The sequence below is a fragment of the Parasteatoda tepidariorum genome, chromosome 3, assembly GCF_043381705.1.
Source record: "Parasteatoda tepidariorum isolate YZ-2023 chromosome 3, CAS_Ptep_4.0, whole genome shotgun sequence".
Lineage (NCBI taxonomy): Eukaryota > Metazoa > Arthropoda > Arachnida > Araneae > Theridiidae > Parasteatoda > Parasteatoda tepidariorum.
The window spans coordinates 21,929,469-21,952,717 of NC_092206.1; the positions used below are offsets into that span (position 1 = coordinate 21,929,469).

At 30.4% G+C, this 23,249-nt stretch overlaps 1 protein-coding gene across 2 annotated transcripts in view; it reads right to left on the reverse strand.

The window, feature by feature from the left end:
• LOC107443664 (metabotropic glutamate receptor 3) overlaps nt 1-23,249 on the reverse strand; it is a 64,526-nt gene that overhangs the window by 27,520 nt on the left and 13,757 nt on the right. For both annotated transcript variants that reach the window (XM_021148381.3, XM_021148382.3), the window contains exon 2: nt 7,869-9,031. In XM_021148381.3, the coding sequence (XP_021004040.2) occupies nt 7,869-8,859 (991 nt within the window). In that variant the 5' untranslated portion in view covers nt 8,860-9,031. The remainder of the gene's footprint in view (nt 1-7,868; nt 9,032-23,249) is intronic.

Consider the following 23,249-nt stretch of genomic DNA (forward strand, 5'->3'; position numbering starts at 1 on the left):
AATGCTGGTTGCTCTTTCGAAACGCTACATCAATTATTAAGGTTGCAGGAAATTTATTCCAATTATTAAACTGAGGTAGCAATAATATGGTTCAGCGCGGAAACTATTTTATTTATTTAATAACTAAAGATGTTGCCAGAATAGGGAGTAATAAACACACTATCAGTTCGTTATATTTCTTTTTGGTGAACAAGACTGAGGCAATCACAACCAATGATTGCACAAAAGTAAAAATTATTAAAAAGAAATTGATTGTTTTCGGTACAATTTATTAAAAAAGTGTTTTCTTCGAAAGATTTGCTGAAAAAAATTCATTATTTTCTGTACAATTTATTAAAAAAATCTCTTTTTTTCGAACGATTTGCTGAAACAAATTAATTGTTTTCTGTACAATTTATTAAAAAAAGTTTTTTTTGAACAGTTTGCTGAACAAAATTCATTATTTTAAGTACAATTTATGAAAGAACACCATTTTTTTAAAGTTAGTCAGAAAANAAATTGAGGTAGCAATAATATGGTTCAGCGCGGAAACTATTTTATTTATTTAATAACTAAAGATGTTGCCAGAATAGGGAGTAATAAACACACTATCAGTTCGTTATATTTCTTTTTGGTGAACAAGACTGAGGCAATCACAACCAATGATTGCACAAAAGTAAAAATTATTAAAAAGAAATTGATTGTTTTCGGTACAATTTATTAAAAAAGTGTTTTCTTCGAAAGATTTGCTGAAAAAAATTCATTATTTTCTGTACAATTTATTAAAAAAATCTCTTTTTTTCGAACGATTTGCTGAAACAAACTAATTGTTTTCCGTACAATTCATTAAAAAAAACTTTTTTTGAACAGTTTGCTGAACAAAATTCTTTATTTTAAGTACAATTTATAAAAGAACCACTTTTTTTAAAGTTAGTAAGAAAAAAATTTAATTATTTTCATGAAGATATCTGTACAAATATACGCTTTAGGAAAAAAAAATCTCAATTCATCAAATAAACTTGATTATTTATCACAACAAGCTTTAATTTAGAACAAAAAGTTAATAAACTTGTTACAAATCACGATTTGTATTTTGATTTATTCGCGGACAAAATGAAGAAGAAACTTTGGACAAAGAAAAAGATGCACTAAATACAGCCAGCCCATTATAATTACACACCATGGCAACAGCTTAATATCTTAAATGAACCACGGAAAAAAAGATCCTTAAATATGCCAGTAATTTCAGTCTTCTTATTCGTGAGTGCGAAAAGAAGAAAGGTTAATGGGGAAGTGTTTATAAATCATTATTAGACATCTGGATGTGGTAACATCACGTTATACTTATCTGACACTATGATCGATAGTATTAGGCCATACCAAGTGAACTGGTTACTGACCCCTTTTTGGTTACTGTGCTCCGCTTCCAAAAGCACATCGTATAAATTGTGAGGTGTCATTTACAGGTATCTGAGGCCTAGGCAAGGGTTTTAGATTTCGAAAGCATTTTTTTAAAGGGTAGGTTTTGATCAAGAAGAGCGTTAAGAATTGCTTTTATAGGGTTTAAGATGGATGTGCTGACAGCTGTTTGTTTAATGTCATCATCAGATGCATGGGAAAACTGGAGATATCAGCCAGTTTAATCGTGACCCTGGAGTTAGATTTTCTCGTGGAATCGAAGTTCCTTTTTTTTTGGACTTAAGATTTTAAATAAGAAGATTGATGGCGTATACAGTTAGTGATAATAAATCTTGGTGAAAAAACGTACATCGGTTTTGGACAAATTTAAGTGTACAAAATTCCGCACATTTTATTCTAAAGGCTGATTTAGAAAAAAAAATGTAAAACAGACAGTTAAAAATTATATAATTATAATAATAATAGGAAGATTAAAATAAATTATAATTGTAAGAAATTATTATATGTTTAAGTTGCGACTATTCATTCCTTAAACGATTTAATAACTCCTGAAAATAGTATGTGAATTACACATTCATTTAATGCGATTTGAATTAAACTCCATATGATGTAATAGACTTCTGTACATGACTATAAAAGTTTCAGAAACAACTTTTAAAGTCCTATTTCGGAACTCCCTACCATTCTGATTCTGATATCTTAAGTCTTGAACTTTAAAGAATTTTTCGATTCCGAACGCAAAAGTTCTATAAGAAATTTGTCGAAGCAGATTGATAAATTATCTATTTCTGCAACTTCCAAGACCAGACCGGGATAGCCTAGTTGGTAGGGCTTTGGGCCCATGTTAAGAGGTCCTGAGTTCGATCCCCGCCGGCCAAAGACTCCCCGGGAAGTAAATGGTGACTGGTGTGCATTAAATCTATCAGATCACAAAGCCCCCCATGTTCTCATAACAAAACATACCTTTGGGATGCTAAATAGGAGATTGATCATTCTCTAGTTCAGGTCAGAACTACGATTTGTGGATGAATGAATGGATGTATGAAGAGATCCGCCCTATAAACGGGCTGTGATGGGTGTGTGGCTGAAGTCCTTTTCTTGGTCATAATTGACGTCACTGAAAAACAAGAAACGCTACCTCCGCCTTACATTCGCTTGGTTTCACCCAACAGGCTTACTGATATTAACAAGTAGCATTATAAACAACAACAAGAACTTCTGAAACCAAAAAGTGTGTCCTAGGAATAAAGTTGAGGGTTAATAACCCTATGGATTCCTAGTAATGGTTCATAGTAGTTCATAGTAGTTATGGGTTTATAGTAAAAAATGTGGGTTCATAATGTTCATAATTAAAATTTTAAAGTTGTCCGATGACCTACCCTGGGAGGTTTGGTATCATTGGATAGCTATTATAAACATTGAATGTGTTCAGTTTCGCTTTTCAATCCAATGAATATATTTTACCAGATATTTGACGCTTGCCAAACTTTTTTACACCCTGAATGGTTACGATATGTGAATGAGAAATATGTAATGCATATATTAGTAATATTATGTAAGCATAGCACTTGGATCGATATAGCACTTGGCATAGCACTTGAGTCGAAAATATAGTTCATATCGATATATATATTACGACGGCTACGGGATGTCGCAATGTGTATTTATATCCTCGAGTTTATTAAAATTTTAAAATTAAATCATTAGAATGTTAAAGGAAAAAATAATGAAATAGTTTGACCATATCACACTTTTATCGGAAAGATAATTTCTTCATGCATTAAAAAATTTCTCTCAGTCATCTTATAAGAACACGATCGGTTATTTTCTTCCGAATACAGACTGCAAAATTATTTGAAATAAAAAATTCAAAATCCGCGAGCTTTTATGAATTGACTAAAAGGATATTCAGTGATGTCTGTTGAGAAATAGAAACATCTATTCATGTGAAGTCGTTAAAAAAGTAGTAAATTTAACAACTGGAAATTCTGAAGATAACTTAAAATTCTTTAATCAAATTCAAAAGACAAGAAGCTTCAGTAAGGCTACAGTTTAAATCAATGAAAACTACTCTTCTGTACTAATGATAAGCTCTGTTAATGACGATTATGATATTAATAATAAATTTAAGAACATACTACTTCTAATGACCTTGATTTTAGAATCTTATACCACCAATGCAAAGATATTAAATAAAAAGAAAAAAGCAAAGTTGCATGAATCTCATAGGAATAACTAAATCAAAACAAATTAAGACATGCTATTAAATTAAATTTAGAGTCATCAGTCATTACGGTGACTTCCATAAATAAGGGTCTATAAATGGTTACGAAAGACATTTAAAAAAAGTTTCTGTTCCCTCTAAGAAAGTAAGCTAAAAATTTCTCTATTCAATTTCAGAGACATGCCACGTTTTTTTATTAGTTGTCAAAAATTTTAGGTTAAAAATGCCAACTACGATTAAAGTTCTAAGCGTTAAAAAAACCCAACTAAATATTGAGAAATACGACTAATTACTGAGAGACTAGAACCTTATGTCTAAAGCAAAAATATTACATTCAAAGCAAAAAAGTAAAGGTACATGAACCTCGTAAGAATAACTAAATCAAAACAGATTCATAGATGCCATTAAAAGAAATACAGGGTCATTAGTTCATGTGGTGTCTTTGATGAAAAGGGGTGAATAAAGGGCTGAGAAAGAGAACCAACAATTTCCTGGTCTATTTAGGAGGCAAGCAGCTGTCAGGAGAATGAGTATGCGAGTTCCGTCCATGCAAATCATAGTAATATGTCAAAAATGGAGGATATAAACAGGCTAAGTAGAATATTGGTTAGAAAGCATAGGAGCGGTCGCATAATTTTGATGGATGTTTTCAAAATAGAATGATGCAGATAGTTTATGGTTATGATCGTGCTCTCTATTGGACAAGGATAGATCCATATGGTTGAGGCAGCGAAATAAGAAGAAAAATTACGCTTTTATGTTGCTGTAATTGCCATAAAGACTCGCAGCGAAAAATATTTCTGTTGAGAAAAATAATAAAAGAATTTGAGTTGGGTCATTATGGTACATCAAATGTGTTATTAGATTCTATTTGTCACGGTGATAATTTCGGTTGAAAATTGGATTCAATTAGATGGAGTAGTATGGCGTGAAATGGGAAGGATTGATTTATTATAATGATGGGAATATTTAATAAAGGACAAAAATGAAAGTGCAAAAATATTCAGGAATAGAATAGTACTAAAATAGTTAAATTCAGCATCAAATTGGCTAGGAGAATATTTTTTTATATTTATTACAGCCATTAGTTCGCATTTAAATAAAGTAAGGATTCAATATTATGTTTTATTATTTAATAGTAGCATTAATATTTGGGATTGGTACTTACGAAGCTAATTTTACTCCTAGCACTTAGCACATTTCTAATCAATTGTTTTTAAAGTTTCAGCATCAGAAAATTTGCATCTTTGGAATTATTATGCTTTTTCTACGCCATTATGATTTTTCATAAATTTTTATCTTCCTTTTTTTCTCCCTTATCTAAATAATACTAACTGCAATTTAAAAAGTAGTCTGTTCGAAAGGAAAATAAACAAAATTTATACAGTCAAACCCCGCTATAGTGAACCTTCAAGAGACCGAAATTTCGATTCCCTATAACCAGGAGCTCACTATATCAGTACTGCAAACAATTTTGACTCATTTTTCCGAACTGCTCCCTTTTATTAAATAAATGACCAATAAAAAGAAATACAAAAATGATTAAAAAACAATATGTAGTAATAAAAAATGTGTTAACTTTTATTTTTTATTTCTTTTTGCTTTGCGTACAAAAAATTTAGGGGTGGCCTTTATTTAGGGATGGGAAACTGAGATAGAAGAAGCAAACAAGAAAAAAATGCTTATGGCTACATTCCACGCAATAGATGGTTTTGAAAATCGGCATATGTATTTTAGGTATAAATTTCAAAATTACTGAAAAATAAAGAAAAAAATCCATAGAAGACAGAAGAAATTTCATAATATCCAATTTCCTCTCTACTTTTGGTTCACTATATCTACAAAAAATAATATTACATGTGTATAGCAAGGCACGGGAACGAACATTTTGTTCACTATATCCGGGAGTTCACTATGAATCGTGTTCACTATAACAGGGTTCGACTGCAAAATAATTCACTTTACAAAAAAATTAAGAATCTTTTTTTAAATTAAATTAAAGAAAACATTAGGTCTTTTTCTTGGAAAATTTCAAAAACATATTTAACGATTTAACGTGATTTATTAAAATTTACGACTAATATCAATAGTTGCTGATTTTTTTCACTATTAAGAAACAAATAATAGCTTTCTCTAAAGGTTTCTGTCTGATTAAATGCTTCTAACAAAAAGTTTTGTGATTTTTTTGTTTCTTTCTACTCTTCTCTGAAAAAATATTTAAGTATTAATTTATTTGTTTTTATTTCTGCCTCGTGCAATGACGTAGGGATCCAGTGTGGACATGGTGCCAGAATGAACATCGTTTTCCTTTATTGGTCAAATTTTCTCCGTGAAATATCGCTGATTTGCAAAACTGGTATACATTACTGAGTGCAGTTACACAATAACACTGTGAATACTTCAATAGGTAGGTAAGTACTTTATTTACGTCGCACTAGAGCTGCACAATGGGCTATTGGCGACGATCTAGGAAACAACCATGAGAATGATCCGAAAACATGCCATTGCAATTTTGATCCTCTGCAAAGGGGATGGCTCCTCTGCTTTGGTAGCCCAATGACCTTCGCTCGAATTCGAGCATTTTACGGTAGAACAGTTTAAAGAGGACCAATACCGCGCTCCCTCCGTTCCCACGCAGACTTATCAAAGTTGTCACACACCCGCTTAGTGACCGCAGTCAGTGATGCTTGACTTCGGTGTTCTACTGGGAGCCGTGTCTTTACGATGGGACGAATATTTCAGTAGAAATTTGCAAAAGAAGGTTAATAAGGTACGAAAGTAAATTTCAGATTTTATTTTTACTCTCTTATTTGCATATTTTATTTACAAAAATTAAACGAAAGACGATCATATATCATAATTTAGGTGATTTTTACCTATTACAAAAATAACTTCTGCTCTGTCTGGTTTCAATTAACCAGGATTAGGCAAAAACAACAGATGTCTAAATGGAGCTAGTATGGACAAAGTAATTTAAAATTCAGTAAAAAATTTAGCAACAAAAAAAATTTTTTAATCCATTTTTTAAAGGTTTTAACAAAATTTTGAGATGTTTTATCACTTTTGCTAAATGATGCGTCAAAAAGAGAACAACGTTTTTAATAAATATTTATTTTTTGCCATACGTTAAATTAAATTAGAACATCAGTGAATGGTCTCGTCTTATATTTTTAGTGACTTGTTTACACTGCTCCAGTAAAGCTTTAAGTACATTGCTCCAGTTTTGTCCCTTTTAGCCATTTCATCATTAAATTAAGACTATGATTATTAATATTGATTCAATCTATAAGTGGTTCCAAGGTTTCAAATAAATCAAAATGAATAACGGTTTTTAAATGTACTTATGTACATTCAAAATATCTATCTCAGTGTAGTGAAATCTCTATAACAAATTAGTATTTTAACTCAAACAGTTCAATATATTTCCCCAATAAGGTTTAGATTGAAATTAATTTCCTTTTCTTTTGATATACCTTTGAAATAAACGACTAAGTTATCAGCTCTGTCCGCACCCGCCTCATAACTCGTGCGCACTAATCCCGTGCAGAGGAACTAGTGTGGACAAAAACAACCTATTTTTAAAAGAAATATTATGGAAAAATAAACAACTTTATAATTCCGTATATAAACCACAATACATGTCCAAATTATTGTTAACAAAAGATAACTTCATGAGTTAAAAATAATATTAAAAATGTTTTTTGACAAATTTGTAAAAAATATCTAACCTAGCCCCTATTGTATTTCATGAGTGCCTATTTATTTATTTTTAATTTAATTTTATTTTTTTCGTATTTTACTTTTTATTGAGTGAAACTTGCACGCCATTTCACTANATATATAATATTTTTTAGGAAAAAGTAAATAAATGTTCTTCTTGAAAAAGATACTAATTTTCACAAAAAATTCAAATATTTTAAATCGTTAAAATGAAGAATTAATACATTTTAATCGCATAGTAAATATTTTTGTTCTGAAGCAATTTCGTTCAATTTAAACAAAGAATCAATTTGCTTAAATTGTTTGCTAAGTGTGGAAAACATCGGAGAAAAAACTTTTTAAATTACATATTAAAAACTGCTGCAAATATCTGAAATAAGGGGATTTTCAGTAGAAAAATGTTTTGTAAGAAGCATCGAGATGATTTATAACATTCTACAGCTGAAAACTAAGCTTAATTATAGCTGAAAACTGAGTTCTACATCAAAACTATAAACATTTTCAAAGAATTAAAAACTTCACTCACCTGCATGAGTTGGAAAACTTGATGTAAGTGGTTTTACGAGGGTTCCTTGCTTGACAAAAGGCAATATTGGTGGCTTCAAATGCAAAAAAGATGGTGTGTAGATGGACTGATTTACTGAAGAAAAACCATCGTCTGTATAAAAACCGTTTCGTCCCATTACAGACAGTTGTCGGGCTTTGGGCAGGAACATCACTAAAAATACTATACTGGCAGTCAGGACAATACCAAATGCGAGGCATGGATCATGATGCTGTATTGATGAAACGCTGGATGCAACAATCCAAGCAACCCACAATGGAATACATATAGTGATGGCTATGCCGATGAACCGAGATTCGTGATGGTTTTCTGGAACTGTTCTAGCACGCACAGCTAGTATGCCAACCCCTAACATTAGTAGCATATTGTATGCTAATGAAGCTACAATGTCAGAGGATGGAGCTGCACATCTAGCATTGCAAGTTAGCTGGTCCACGATTACAAGAGAAGCTGGTCTGTAAATTAACCATTGCACTGCAATGACAATTTGGACTGCAACAGCGAAGAATAGAAGCAAACCTTGATATGCTGCACTCAGATATACACCAATATGTAAACTTAACAAGAAGACACATTTTACGAGAAGTGTGGCAAACACTATAACAGAAGCGATTCCAACTCCAGTCCTAGTTAAGGCGCACGTGAACCAGTTCGGTGTAGGAACAAAGGCAAATCCAACCAAAGAACTTAACAGGAGTCCAAGAAGAAGAATTTGCCCTAGAAACAGATGACGGCGACCACCGCAAGATTTATATAAAACGTAAACTTCAAATATCAAAATGGCAACAACATTCAAAGTACATATCACAACAAGAGGTATCACCCAGGACTCGGTCCTGTTTTGAAAAGAATGACTTGAGCTTGTGCAATTCTTTTCTAATGTGGAAAGAGTTGAGTTTGCAACTTGGAAAATCGTTGATAAACTATTTTCAAGGTAAGTCCGATTAGCCATGGAAGTTAAGAAAGTGAGGCGGCGTTGGCAAACAGCGAAATCTCGCTGCAGCTAAAAACACCGCCAATATTTTAGTCCTAGTTCCTTAGCTTGAATTTTGGTCACTGCCGTAGCACCATCAGTATTGAAGTTTTCGCTATGTTGAAGTTCGGTGTAATATAACTTTATTTACCTGAAAAAAATATTGCCATTAAAACGAATGAAATCAAGCTTTTAATTCAAAATTTGTTTCAGATAACTATTTAAAAACAATTTAAGTACAATAAAAAGCAATTTTGCATGAACTAAATTAAAAACAAAACTGTGATATCAGATTTCAATTTAAGAAAGGATTGTTGGAAAATTCTTTCACTATTAAAAGAAATAAATTAAGAAAATAAATTTTATTAAATACTTACCTCTTTTTATAAAAATTAATAAAAAATCTTTGATCTGATAATAAAATCCCTACTTTAATAGAATATACGCGTCAAGATGTAGGTAGTTGACTCGTTACGGATGCGACACTAAAAGCTTTGTATAAACGACGTACTGAAAAGGAGATTATGAAACAACCAACAGTGTAACATGTCACATCATCAATTACAAACTACCAACAAAAATAACGAATTAAACTAGAAAAATAATACACATTGACCCTGCAGAAAGGCTTGCTTTCTTGCACGCGAGTGAAGATGCCATAAAAAAAAACATTTTTAACGGCTGTAATTAACACAAACAACTTGTAATTCCGTACCTCAAAACCAGAATAACTTAAGTCACATTTGTCTTACGCCACTGTGGCCCTAAGGCACATAGATATCTAATCCACCTTAAAACACTGTGTTTGTGTGAGCCAAAATGGTGCAATGTAATTTAGAGTTATATTAATCTAAGGTATGAATTCTTTACCAGGAAAGAAAAACATAGGCAAAGGCTCTAGGCACATCTTCTGTGTCTTGATGTTGTCCCAAATGGTGAAGTTTTTGTTGCGATTACCATTATGCTTGTTGTAAAATGGAAAATAGATACCGGTGTCATTGCTTTGATCATCTTCAGTCCAGATTCCAAAGACAAATTACCTTTTAAGGATCAATCAACCTTGGATTTTTCTCTAAAGAAAAGGTAGAGCCTGACAACCGTGAACTTTCTTACTTTTTCTTTGGTGAAAACTGATTGATAAACGACTCGGATTGGGTTCGTAAAAGGATTTGTAATCGTACATAAAAGGATTTAGAAATCATATATCTTTTAGTTAAAAAAAACTTATCATTTCTTTATTTTTTATACTAAAGTAAAACTTTAATTTTCCTTGTTATTTTATTTTAACAAAATTTCATAATATGGTAGAAAATTTTGAAATCATGTAACTGCGAAAAGCCTACGAAACTCATAAGTTCTAATAATTAAGAAAAATTAAAGTGAAATATTAAATTTATTTTAACAAAATTTATTAACATTAAGAAGATTTTGAGATAGATCTTTAAATTAAATATATGCAATTTCTAAAACTGTATCAATTATTTAAAATTTAATAATTTACTTCAATTTAGAAGTTTAAATAGTTTTAAAAAATTACAGATAAACACTATTGCAAAAACTTTTACTTGTTCCATATTTTATTTTAACAAAATTTGATAATATAGAAGAAAAAAAATTTCACATATCCTAATTAAATATGGGTGTACGAAATTTAGTAGTTCAAACGGTTAAAAAAAATTTAAGGAGGAACACAATACGACATCTATTTATTTTATTTAAAAAAAATTTTAACATGGAAGAAGATTTAGAAATTGTTAAACGTTTTAATTAAACAAGAATATACAAAATTTAGAAGTTTAAGGGTTAAAAAAATTTTAACATAAATAGTTAAAACGTTCATTTTTTTTTTATTTTAACAAAATTTGATGACCTTGAAAGAGATTCAGAAATCGTATATCTTTGAATAAAATTGGGTACACAAAGTTTAAAATAATTTAGAAATTCAAATGGTTAAAAAATTGAAGAAAAAGTACAACAGTAAAACTATAATTATCTTAACTATTTGATTTATTTGCAGTGTAAAAAAAAAGTTTGGGGGTAATGGGGCACATTCTTAAAACTTAGAGACTTTTCTTAGAAAAACTACATGCATTGCTTTGAACTAATACAAAACTTAACAGAACCTATACAGAAAATTCTAATAAATCTGTATTGAGTACATTTAAAAAAATAGAAATATACAAAGTTTTAAAAATTTGATATTTTTTAATATTTGATATTGCTAAAAGTATTATGCTTTCATATTTAAATTTTTTGATTTATTTTGAATTTAAAAAAATGTTCATACTTTGATTTGTTTTCAGAATTTTTCAGTGTTTCAGAGCATAATATTGCTAAAAATATTATGCTCCCATATTTAAATTTTTTTGGTTTATTTTGAATTTAAAAAAATGTTCACACTTTGATTTGTTTTCAGAATTTTTTCTGTATTTATAAAAATTAAAAATGAACTTCATTAAAATTTTACATCTCTCCATTATACTATTTTTTTTTAAAAAATTATAAAACAAAATCTAAAAATATTTTACGAGTTTCCCCAGTATATAGATGTTCTTAAAAAACGTCATTAATTTTTTTCTATTATCCCTTGTAGGTTTTGAGATGCATCCTTATAAAATTGGAAGAAACGTTAAAAAATAATCATAGAGAAAAGAAAACCTCCTAGTAGCTAAGCATTTAAGTTCAAGATCAGTATGTTTCTTTCTTTTAATTCATAAAAAGTTAAAAACGATGATATGATTTTTTTTAACCAATGAGAAAGCCCCATTAACAAAAACTGTTTTGGGCCATTTCCTTTTTACGTTTTACAGAGGCATAAAAATTACGCTATTTTTCACAGACACCATTGTCCTAAACAATTTGAAAATGTTCATTTTTATTATATTGACCTAAACCCCTTAATTTATCTTTACTATAATCCAAATTTCGAAAACAAACATTAAAGAAAACAAAACCTTTTTATTTCTTTTTAAAATATCTCTAGACAAATAACTAGGTTTACTATTTATCTACCAAGCCATATTTTTAAGTAAATAAATTTTTCAAGGAAAATACACTTAAGATAACTCAAGAACATTAAAAAACAAACATTTTTTTCTTTAAATTTCTTTTAAATTCAGGACAAAAAAATCATTCGACATTTTTAAATAAAAATGCTTTCCAGCGAATGTTTTTTTCTTCGCGTAATTCCCTCTGTTTGTCACGATTTCAAATCCATCTTGATAACTGTCACTGACCTTAATATTGCACACCTGAGTGGTTGGCACTGAGGGAAAAAAATTAAATAAACGACGCCTTCCAAAATGCAGTGTAAACAGATTTGTTTAAGAATTGAATCCAAGTTCGCAAATGCAGTTTGGGTCAATAACAGACAGTTTGGAGTGCAAAATAAAAACGGACTGTCCAGAATAAGTTTTGATCTATTGATTGGACCTTCACGTTTCAGGACTCAATGTTTAGGGTTCAAAGGGGTGACCTCAAATATGCTAATTAGTGTAACTATTGAAGTTACGAAATCAAAAGCAAAAACATACATTTTCTGAAAAAACATATACTTTTTAACAAAACTCGAATCCTGACCTTCAAAATAGAGAAAATTTCAAAAAAACTTGAATCATGAATTGGGGAGCTGGGAAGCTACATATATTTTGCGATAATCCCTAAAAGTAGCCAAGCACTGTCACCTCCGTAAATGGAGTAAATTACGATAACATAAACTAATTGAAGAGAGCTATGCCTAATTTTCCTTCGTTGCTAAGCAACCAAATTAAGACAGTGAAAAAGAATTAAACAAAAACTGAAAGTTTTTCATTCAAATTTTTATGATAGCTCATAAAAGTATATTTATTAATAGAAAATAGAAAAATGACTGAAAATTTCTAGGGAATAGACATTTTATGGGCTGGTTTCTGACCGAAAGCAAAGAATGTTTTTAATCTTCTTTGAAAATAAAATTTGAATCGATTAACTATTCGTATCTTCCATGATTTTAAAATTTGAACACGTGAACTTTTATGTGACATTGCATGCGCCTTTTACATTGTTTTTACTTTATTTATATGAGTACCACTTCATTATTATGTTTTTACTTCTGTATATATATTTCAATGACTATATTTTTCAGCAGAAAATAGATTTCTTTGAAAAATATGGCGAATGACTATATTCTAACCATTATTATAGCTATATTCTCAGAAATGTGATAAAACAAGTATTTTTTTAGCAATAAATATATTTCTTAATGAATTCTGCGTATATTTATTCTAGTATTTTCTTAGTAGCAAGTATATTTATTCAGGTATATATACTTGGGTGTTCCAAGTTGCTCAGCAGATGGAAGTTTTGCTACATTGCTCCCCGCTTTGTTGAACAGTTTAAAAGAGACCTGGCGCAGAGCATACATTTCTTAGCAATAAAATAGAATCCCCGTGGGTTTTTGGATGAAAGTTTTGCTGTAGAAGAAATAAGCAGGACGCGCAAGGAGCAAGGTGTCAAGTTCTTACGCAAACAGCGTAGCCTGAGGGTAATAGAGTCTAGAAAGAACTGCAGTTAAATAAAAATCTGTTAGTATTGCGAGAGAACGATTTTAGGGTCACGCCTTTTGGGTTAAATTTTTTTTTCATCGTCTGCAGTTTTGACTTTGGCAGACATTTAATAAGAATATATAGAGTGTTAGAAATTTTGGTGCACGTACACCCATATTATCGTTCAAGTTTTTTGCAATTTTTATGCGATCGTAAGTTGAGCTGTTTCAACGTACATTTTAAATTTGATTGCACGATACTATGGTTAAATTCAAACAGAAACAAGGTTCAATTTAACAGGAATATTATTATTCGATACAGTACCTATATAATAGATTAAGGCCGATATTACTGCTAAAGTTACCGATATTATTATTGTAAAGGCACCGATATTGAGGTTCAAGGTACCGATATTATGGTTCAGCATTGAACCAATTTTTCTACATCTAAAATTCGGTTAAATAAACTATTTTTGTCTCTTTTTAACAATTGAACAATGGAAACAAAGTGAAAGCAGTTTTTTTTTTCTTTTTTTAATCTCTTTAATTTTAAGTTCCTTTCTAAAAAAAATTATCAACAACAGTGAAGGCCCAGGTGATAAAATGTTCACAATCCAATTTATATTAAGTTACGAAAATGAATGCTGATATCATTCAAAAAGCCTTCCACTAAAACGAATTGGATTGAAAATAGCGAAAATAATTCAGAAAAAATAAATTATATTTTGATGAAGAAATTGATCCCTTAGTTGAACTGAGGGCTATTTTGACTGAAATTTCCGAAATTACAAGTGCTACAAGACCCACGAAATACATTATCAAATTTTAAAGCCTTTAAATTTTGATGAGTTTTGATGAGACCCCTTAGTTGAACTGAATCCCTTAGTTGAACTAAGGGCTATTTTGACTGAAATTTCCGAAATTACAAGTGCTGCAAGACCCACGAAATACATGATCAAATTTTAAAGCCCTTAAAAAACCTTAATAACAGTATTTTTACAGTATCCTTCAGTATTTTTGCAATAAACAGCAGTATTTTCGTAGCGTTATTTATTTTTAAAATTCTGAAAATTCTATCAAACTAATAAACAGTTATAAACTCTAACAATAAATAAAAAAGTGAGCAAAAGCTTAAGCAAAATTTTAACTTATCTAACAGCCTTTGGCGATCAGCTAGGTCACCTTTCAGAATTATTTTGTGCAACCTGTAAAATCTAATGGTAACCAAGTCAAATGCACATCATAGCTAAACATTCTAATTCCTCAATCCCTCTTCCAATCCTAAGACCTATATCAGTTTTAAAAAACATATTAACCAAATTTTTCACCGTCTAGCTGTTGCCTGTAGCTTTGCCCCGCGTAAGTACTATTATTTCAATTTAAAATCTTTTCAAGTCCACGATATTGTTAAAGGTCTTCGTGTATAGAATTTTAGTAATAATTAAAAATCTGTCTCTCAATCATTAAATCACACAAGCTACTACTAAGTATTAGTTTTCGGAAATTCAGTATGGTAGGCAGAAGAAATATTAAAATTATTTCCATCTCCCTGTCATGAGATTAGATAAAAATGAAAAAAAAACTCATACCAAAGCTTCATTGAGTGCTAAACTACTTCCTCATTCGAGCTTGAGTATCATATACTATAATACTATTTTATAACCATCGTTGAAGAGTGGACCCAATTTTGAGATTATGACTACCAATGTTCATCTCCATAGCCCGGAAATTTTTAACCTAATCCAGAAGATAAGGGACCAACTGAATCAAGTATTGGGAGAAATTTGTCATAGTGGAGATCTTTTTGATGGAACTAACTCGCATTTGAGTTATATGAAGTGAAAAATCACGAAAACATCCCAGGGTTAGTCTGACTGTAGGAGGACTCTAGTCCATGATCCACCGCGGCTTTTATATACATGTAGATAGATAGATAGATAGATGTGCCATTGCTCGAAAAAGTGAAGCTCCGTCATAAGTTATAGATATGACAGCATGCATCTCCATAGCACCGTTTATCTCATAAATTTCTACAACCTAAAGATTAATCTAAATAATTTTACTTCGTAACTAAGTTTTATATCTGTGAAAATTACAAAATTATTCTAAAAGAACAATTAAAATATGATTCAACACTACTTAAAGTATTATTTACAATTCAGTCAACCAAACAAAATTCCCTTACCCGAGTTTGTGTTGATACATTAGGGAAAAAAATTNTATATATATATATATATATATATATATATATATATATATATATAATGTAACATTATGCAATGTTAAATCAAACTTAGTAAAAAACATATGAATAGAATATGCAAATATCGAAGCACATTGACAGAAATCCCACAGTCTGCGTTATATAAATCTTTAGATTAGAACCTTTTTGTTTGGCGGAAGAAGAAAAAAACTAAGTCTGATAATCACGGATCAATGGAGGCTAATTTATAGCATAATTTATGATCTTGTGATCATTTTCCTAAGATAAGCGAGTGAAAGGGTGACATGACTTGTTGGATGCTTCAAATGTTTAAACATTCGACGAGTATATTCGTTTCAACGAATACGTGATTGGGTTATACCATTCGAAATCATTCAAACGCAAACGTAAATCTTCATTAAAGGCATTTATATCTAATATTCTTGTCATAGAAACTAATTTAACTAAACCTGTTTTAGGATTGAAAAAAAAATTGAACGACTTATTGCAGAATGACTCTTCTTAGAAATGGATTTAAAATGTGAACCTATAAAGTTTTTTATGCATACCTGTTCTTTGTATGGGATAAAATAAATCATCAACGCATCAGTATTAATTATTCTCTACGCAAATCACATACATTACAGAAAGCAATGCACTGATATAATTAGACTTAGAATTTTTCGTTTTAGCAATTATTTGTATATATTAAGCTCTAATGACAAACAAAAATATATTTTGGTAATTTTAATTATAAGAAACAATCTAATGCCTACTAAAAAAATTGCTGGATTATCGGAATTATATTTGTTTCAAATTATAAAATTCAACCAAAAGTAGTTCGAAAATTATCTTTTATTCATATTCAAAAATTTATCAATAATTTATTTTATAAATTAAATAAAATTCAATGATGAATAACTATTTCTATTAGATTTTAACTGCAAAATAGGGAGCATTCTTAAAAATTATTGTTTGGAAATGAGCCGTGTTTTACTTCAATCGCAAAAAAAGACACCACGCTGTATTTCATAACCGTAAATTACTGTTAAGAAAACCCTTTATCATTTTCAGTTTCTTTCAAAAAAAAGTACAAAATCTACTAAGAAAATTGTTTATAACTTCCTAACTTTTCAAGACATTTAAATTAGACTTTTTTTCATCAGTTGCCACATACGATTCACTGCAAAAATATGAAAAGAAATCTTTAAATTTTTATTGCGCATGCGCAGTATAAACGAAATACTCTAAATGCTCATTTCTTGCGTAATTTTTAGCATTTTTTGAAAACAAACATTTAACAAGTTTGAAAACAATCATTTTTTAGTTAATTTTTATTAACTTCAAAATTTTTTTTTAATTTTACTTAATATTTAATATTTTATTTATTTAAACTTATTTTTATACTAATATATATATATATATATATATCAAATAATGACAGCTAAAATAATTTCTCAAAAACAAGTTTTACAAAGAAGCTTCTTTGACATACTTTTTAAAACTATTTCAAAACTAAACAGAGCTTAGCAATATTTACTTTACAATTCTTTTTTTTATCATTTTAACCCATTAATGTTTTGAACCATCTTGTACTCACAAAAGGGGTCAAAATAACTCTCAGCCATCACTTTATTATTTTATTTTATTTAATCTTGATACTCTGTTACGGTTTCACAAGCCGACAGCCCCCTGTTGCGACTGAATATATATCCCAACCCACCCCTATATGCACCGGTCCTTCAAGCTGTCTAAATAAATCATGAGTTTTTATTTATCTTATATTTCATTTTTGAAATACAATAATATATTTTTATTATTATATAGCATCTTTCTTTGTTTGTAACCGCTGTAGATGGTGTGCCAGTATAAAACTGCTTATTTCACACTGTTATTTAAAAATGGACGTACTATTTTTGTCTCTTTTTAACANCCCCTATATGCACCGGTCCTTCAAGCTGTCTAAATAAATCATGAGTTTTTATTTATCTTATATTTCATTTTTGAAATACAATAATATATTTTTATTATTATATAGCATCTTTCTTTGCTTGTAACCGCTGTGTTATTGGATTGAAACACTGCAAAAAAAAAAAAAAAATGTCTTTAATTTTTCAAAAACTAAAACTGTCAGATGGTGTGCCAGTATAAAACTGCTTATTTCACACTGTTATTTAAAAACGGACGCCTGTTTTTTAAGTAGATAAGTGCCATTATTCTAAAAGCGAACTTTAATATTTTAACAAAAGCTTTATAAAATGCCTTTATTTTTATAACCGTTGAACAGCCGACAAAATTTTTGAGTTTACGACTACTACTCTGCAGCCTCGTAATTTTGAACCCAATACAGAAGACAAGGGAGCACCTGGATCAAGTATTGGGTTAAATTTGACTTCGTGGAGGACTTATTGATGGAACTAATTCGCATTTGTGTTACATGGAAAGGAAGACCGCGAGAACCTCCCACGATTAGCCTGACTGCAAAGGGACTCTAACCCATGATCTGTTGTCCCCTAACGATATTTCACGTCAGCGTTGTGATCGGTGCAAATCGGATGCGGATTCGTATCTACCAGTCATCGCCGGGATTCGAACCCGGTTGGAGGGGAAACAACCTATCCCCTGAGCCATCGCGGCTCTATAAAATACCTTTGACAGTATTGAGGTCAATGTGAGCTGAGAGCAGAATTCGCATTAACAGTCAGCGCCGGGATTCGAACACTGCATCACCGGCGTGCTCACTGCTCCCTAAGCCTCGACAGCTCTAGTTTTTAATTATGAAGAAAAATCTTAAATTGTGTTTTTCTTAAGTCTTACTTATTGAAATTATATTTAAATGTAAAAACGTTTGCAAATATATTAGTCCACCTTTATAAGAAAAAAATGTCTGCCAATTTATCTTACAGAAAAACTATATTTAAAATTAGATAATTATCAGGTAGAGTACCATTTTGACAATTAAGTCGAATCGCAATTTCATTTTTGCGATGTTCAAAAACTATCAAATGATTTCTTAAAAGTAAGAGCAAGTATAGAAAATAATCGTAAAATGATTTGAAAAAGATAATACATTGAAACCTCTAGAAAAGACCAACTCTATATCGTGACCCCATATCTTTACGACCACTCTTGGGAGGCGCAAAGTTTTTTTCTATAGACATTGTGTTGACTTATAGACTATTTTTTTAAAAACAAACTTTCGAAAAGACCATTAAAACCCTTTCCAGAGCCCGGGAAACCTCTGTAGCAAATGCGAAAAAGGTCAAATAAGGAAACACAAAAGAATATCAAAACAAAAAATATTAACAAAACAAATAAGTTGATTAAAATTTATCCAAAATATTTAAATGTGATCAAATAGATTAAAATGTATTCAAAATATAAGGCTTTTATTTAGAGCGCTAGTTTCGACGATCTCTGAAAAAGATCTTCAACCTCATGTTGTAGTCAGCGCCTCATGTAAACGAAAGACGATGCTATCAATGATTAATTTTTCGAGTTGAAGGTTAAATTAGAAAAAAATAACGTTTTAAACAAACAAAACTCTTCTCATTTTATAACATAAAATAAAACTAATTTTTATGATTTACAATAAATGCAAACTTAATTCATAATTGGTAAATTTGTTTTCACGCATAATTATATAAACAGGGATAATTTTTATTGATGCTAAATTTCATCAATCGATCCGGTTTTCATGACGCCAAGTAGCATATCCACGCCAAAAGGAAAAAAAAATGATACTGACAAAAATTGAAATCATTTTCTAAAAATCATGCAACTTCGATAACATTTTGAAGTTAGTGTACGTAACTCTAAGAACGACCAACCTCCGACCAAGAGTGGTTGCTCCTGAGAGAATTCACTGTATTATCTTAAGGTAAGCAAAACAGCATGGCAAATTGACCGACCTTTACTAGCATTTAGTTACCATGTCCTCTTTCATAGAACAGTGTTTGTGATATAAAAAATTTTGCTGCGTTAACTTTCGCAATAAAAATCGAACGTGGTGTTAAAAAATTCAAAAAAATACAAACAATATTTATCTTTTTTACCACACTATCAAAACAGTTAGAAGAAGAAAAAACAATAAATTCGACTTTTGACATTGCTTTATTATGAAGAGAAAGTCGGGGAAATAATTACAGAGAGCAGACAAGAAACAAAATGTTCTGAATTCAATAGCTTGTGTGGCTTAAGAGTTTGCTCTGTTGAACGGTGGAATAAAAAATCAATTTCAGATGTGTTGATTATTATTTATCCGTGTAATTTCTGGTCAGCAATTGCAAATACATACAAAAAAATGGCCCACCAGTAGAGTTTGCTATCAACAGAACAAAAGAGCTGAGAAATACGAGAACAGACGATTACATTCTCTGAATTAACCGTAACCGCCACCTTAATTGCAAGGTGTCAAAGCAAATTTCAGACTTGAGTTCTTCTCAACCTCGTCTTTTTCTCACGAAATGTTCATTTTTCTTTCGTTTCTAACACCCAGGGACCTTGGATGAAATGTTAAAAAAAAAGAAAATAACTTGTCTGAATTTTTTGAAAGGAATCAAGTAACGGTTCAATAATTCGAATGTTTTCTCTATCAGTGTTTTTTTTTGGAATTTTCCATTTATCCACTGACCTTTAACCACATTGATAATAACTAATTTCATTTTTCGTTCAGTGGGTTGGTCACTAAAACTCTTTTTCGAATGCGCTTCTTCGCAAATTACGAAAACGCTTTTTCGAATGTGTTTTTCTTCGTAAATTGCTAAGACGTTTTAGGAATGAAAGCAGCACAGATAACTTTTGTATTTATCCTAAAACATGCCTTAAGTTCTTGCACGAAACACATTCTTTATGTAAGCGTAAAATTGTGCTCTAAAATTTATACAAGAAATAGATTACTAGTGAAAAACACGTTAAAATGAGCTTTAAAAGGGTTAGACCAATGGAAAAATGTAAAAAAAAAAATTTATTCGTTTCAGAATTTTTTAGCGCAAAAATCGAATAAAAATTTTGATAACAGTTTTTTTTTTATTAATCAACTACTGAAACGAATACATAATTTTTCCAAATGAGTGTAAAACAATGGCCGCTGCGGAGTTCTTTTGCCACAAAATTCTTTCTGAAAGTTGCACAGTTAGACAAACAGAAAATTTATTTCTGTAATAAACGCTAATGGATGCAGAAGCACCAGCAAAAAAATAAATGTTTTTACTTATTTTTTTTTGGAGTTCTATTTATTTTTGTAAGGAGTATTTTTTTAGTACCAAGCGAGGAAAAGAAAAAATCTAAATTCTGAAAATAAATTTTTATCAAACAACTACAAACGTAGTAATAGTAAAATTCAGTTGGGCATTTCCACAACAATGTTACCTTTTTTGATATTTTACCTTTTATAAGGGGAAAAAATATCTAACAATGCTTGGTTATCATCAGATTTCTACATAAAAATTCACCGCGATTTCAAATTTTGCTGAGGAAAAAACCAATATAATGAATTATACTACATCAGTCAAAATATTCTACTGAAAATTGTTGTAGAAACTTCTTTTCTCGGATCTTGGTCTTATACAGGTAAGAATTATGTCATCTTTTATTGAATTTGAAGCAGCAATTAAATTTTATGAAAGTAATGACTCTGATTTCCCAATAAATAAAAAACATTATTTGTACAATGAAATATACAGTATTTTGTAAGCAATATGCTTAAGTATAAAGATATTTAAAAACAAGGTACTTTCTGTTTGTCAAATACCATTGCCTCTTTTCAATCACAATTGGGTATTTGCAATTCGAAAAGAAAAAGACCGCTGAAATCACGTGTTTGCGCGTAATCACATGGTTGTGCATAACGTGTCAATGTTACAGCTTTTAGGCTTGGCTTATTATCTCGCTAAATCAATTATCGGATCAGATTTAATTGGATACCTGAAAGTGACGTCATGCGTGGGTGTCGAACCTGATTGGCCGCTGAATCGTCGCATAAACAAATGCCACAATTTACCCAAGCGAGACAGGAAGGCATCCACGTATTTATTAATTTTAAATGTATAGGTATGCTTTCCTTTCTAAAGCCACGTTTTAAATTAATCCAAACTTGATTGATTTTCTATGTATTTTATAAAAGTAACACTTTTTCATCAGTAACTCTTAGTCCTTTATTATGGAGTTTCCACTTCCATATAAATCTGTATAAGATTCCTAAATATGGGCAGGTATCGTAACACCATGTTTGCATTATATCATGACAAAATGATATTATTCTGCTAGAATTGTTTGAATAACTCGAAATGCGAGGACACGAATAAGAATAATAAACATTTAACCGTTCCCGTAAGCGTTACCCTTCAACTTGCCATTATGCGTGATTGCATATCTCTTAAATTTTCAAAGGCAAAAATAACTGACCATTCTTTATGCCTCAAAAGGTCTTTGTTATTACTTTTTGACCACAATACACATCTTTCGTGGAATAAACTACTTCGGGTAACATTACATTATCTGACACCAAAACCCTTAATAAAAGAAGAGGAGGATTCGGATAAAAGAGATTTAATGTTTTTTTTTTCTTCTTATATGAGTTTACGAACGTGTTCTAGGCAAAATGATATTCTGTGGTAGCATAGTTCTCACTTTCACAAAGAAAGAAAGAAGAAACCGTTAAAAAAGTAAAAGCTGTTATTCTGCTTAAATTTATGAACGGAGAAATTGCTGTTGTTTCGTGACTAAATAAATCCTTTCCTTTCCTCTTCTTAATATTCTTACTTATGAGTGGGGAGGAGGAGATTTTCCTTTAGGTAAAATAAAAATAAAATTTCATTTAATTCCTCTATCTCAATGAATGTAATTTCCATATTTTACTGCGTTAAGAAAAAACGTTGTTGTGTTCTTACGTAAGGAGGGGAGAGGGGAGATTTTCCTTTAAGCAAAATAAAAATGAAATTTCATTTCAATTCCTTTATCCGAATGAATGCACTTTTCATACTTTACTGCATTAAGAAAAAAAAAACGCTGTGGCTTTCAGTGACAGATCTTACCATCTAAATCAGTTTCCAAATAGATTGATAGCTGAAATCTGAGCTTAGCACCAGATGACAATACTAATTTCAGTTATTTCTTAACCATTATAAGCATAATTTATCAGTGCTTTTTACACCAAATATCACGCTTAAAAATTAGATTCAATTAATTAAGAATACTGAAAATTCAACAGGATTTCTTTGTTAAAAGACATTTCAAATTTGGATTGTTTTATGGCCTTTACGAGCAAAAATTATCGATTCATAAACTGAAAGATACGTAACTACAGTGAAGAAAATACTTTTTTTGGCAATACCTGAAATGAAAACTGTGGAGTGCATCTCTTTTGCTGTCACCAGTGTTAGACAGTGGTACACTTACGATTTTATTAACCTTGAAACAAAATAATAGGATAATACCCAAATCCGGGACATTTAAATAACGTTTACGAACTTCCTTTACCTTAGCAGCTATTTGCAATACTTTTTTTCCAATAAAACGTTTTTTTTACGCCAGTTCACGAATTTAAATCATTTTTGTTGTTAAGTCTGTGAATTTAAATTATTATAGATGCTGTTAAAATTTTTGATGCGTTTGAATTATCATGGAAAAAATTATGATGCAAAA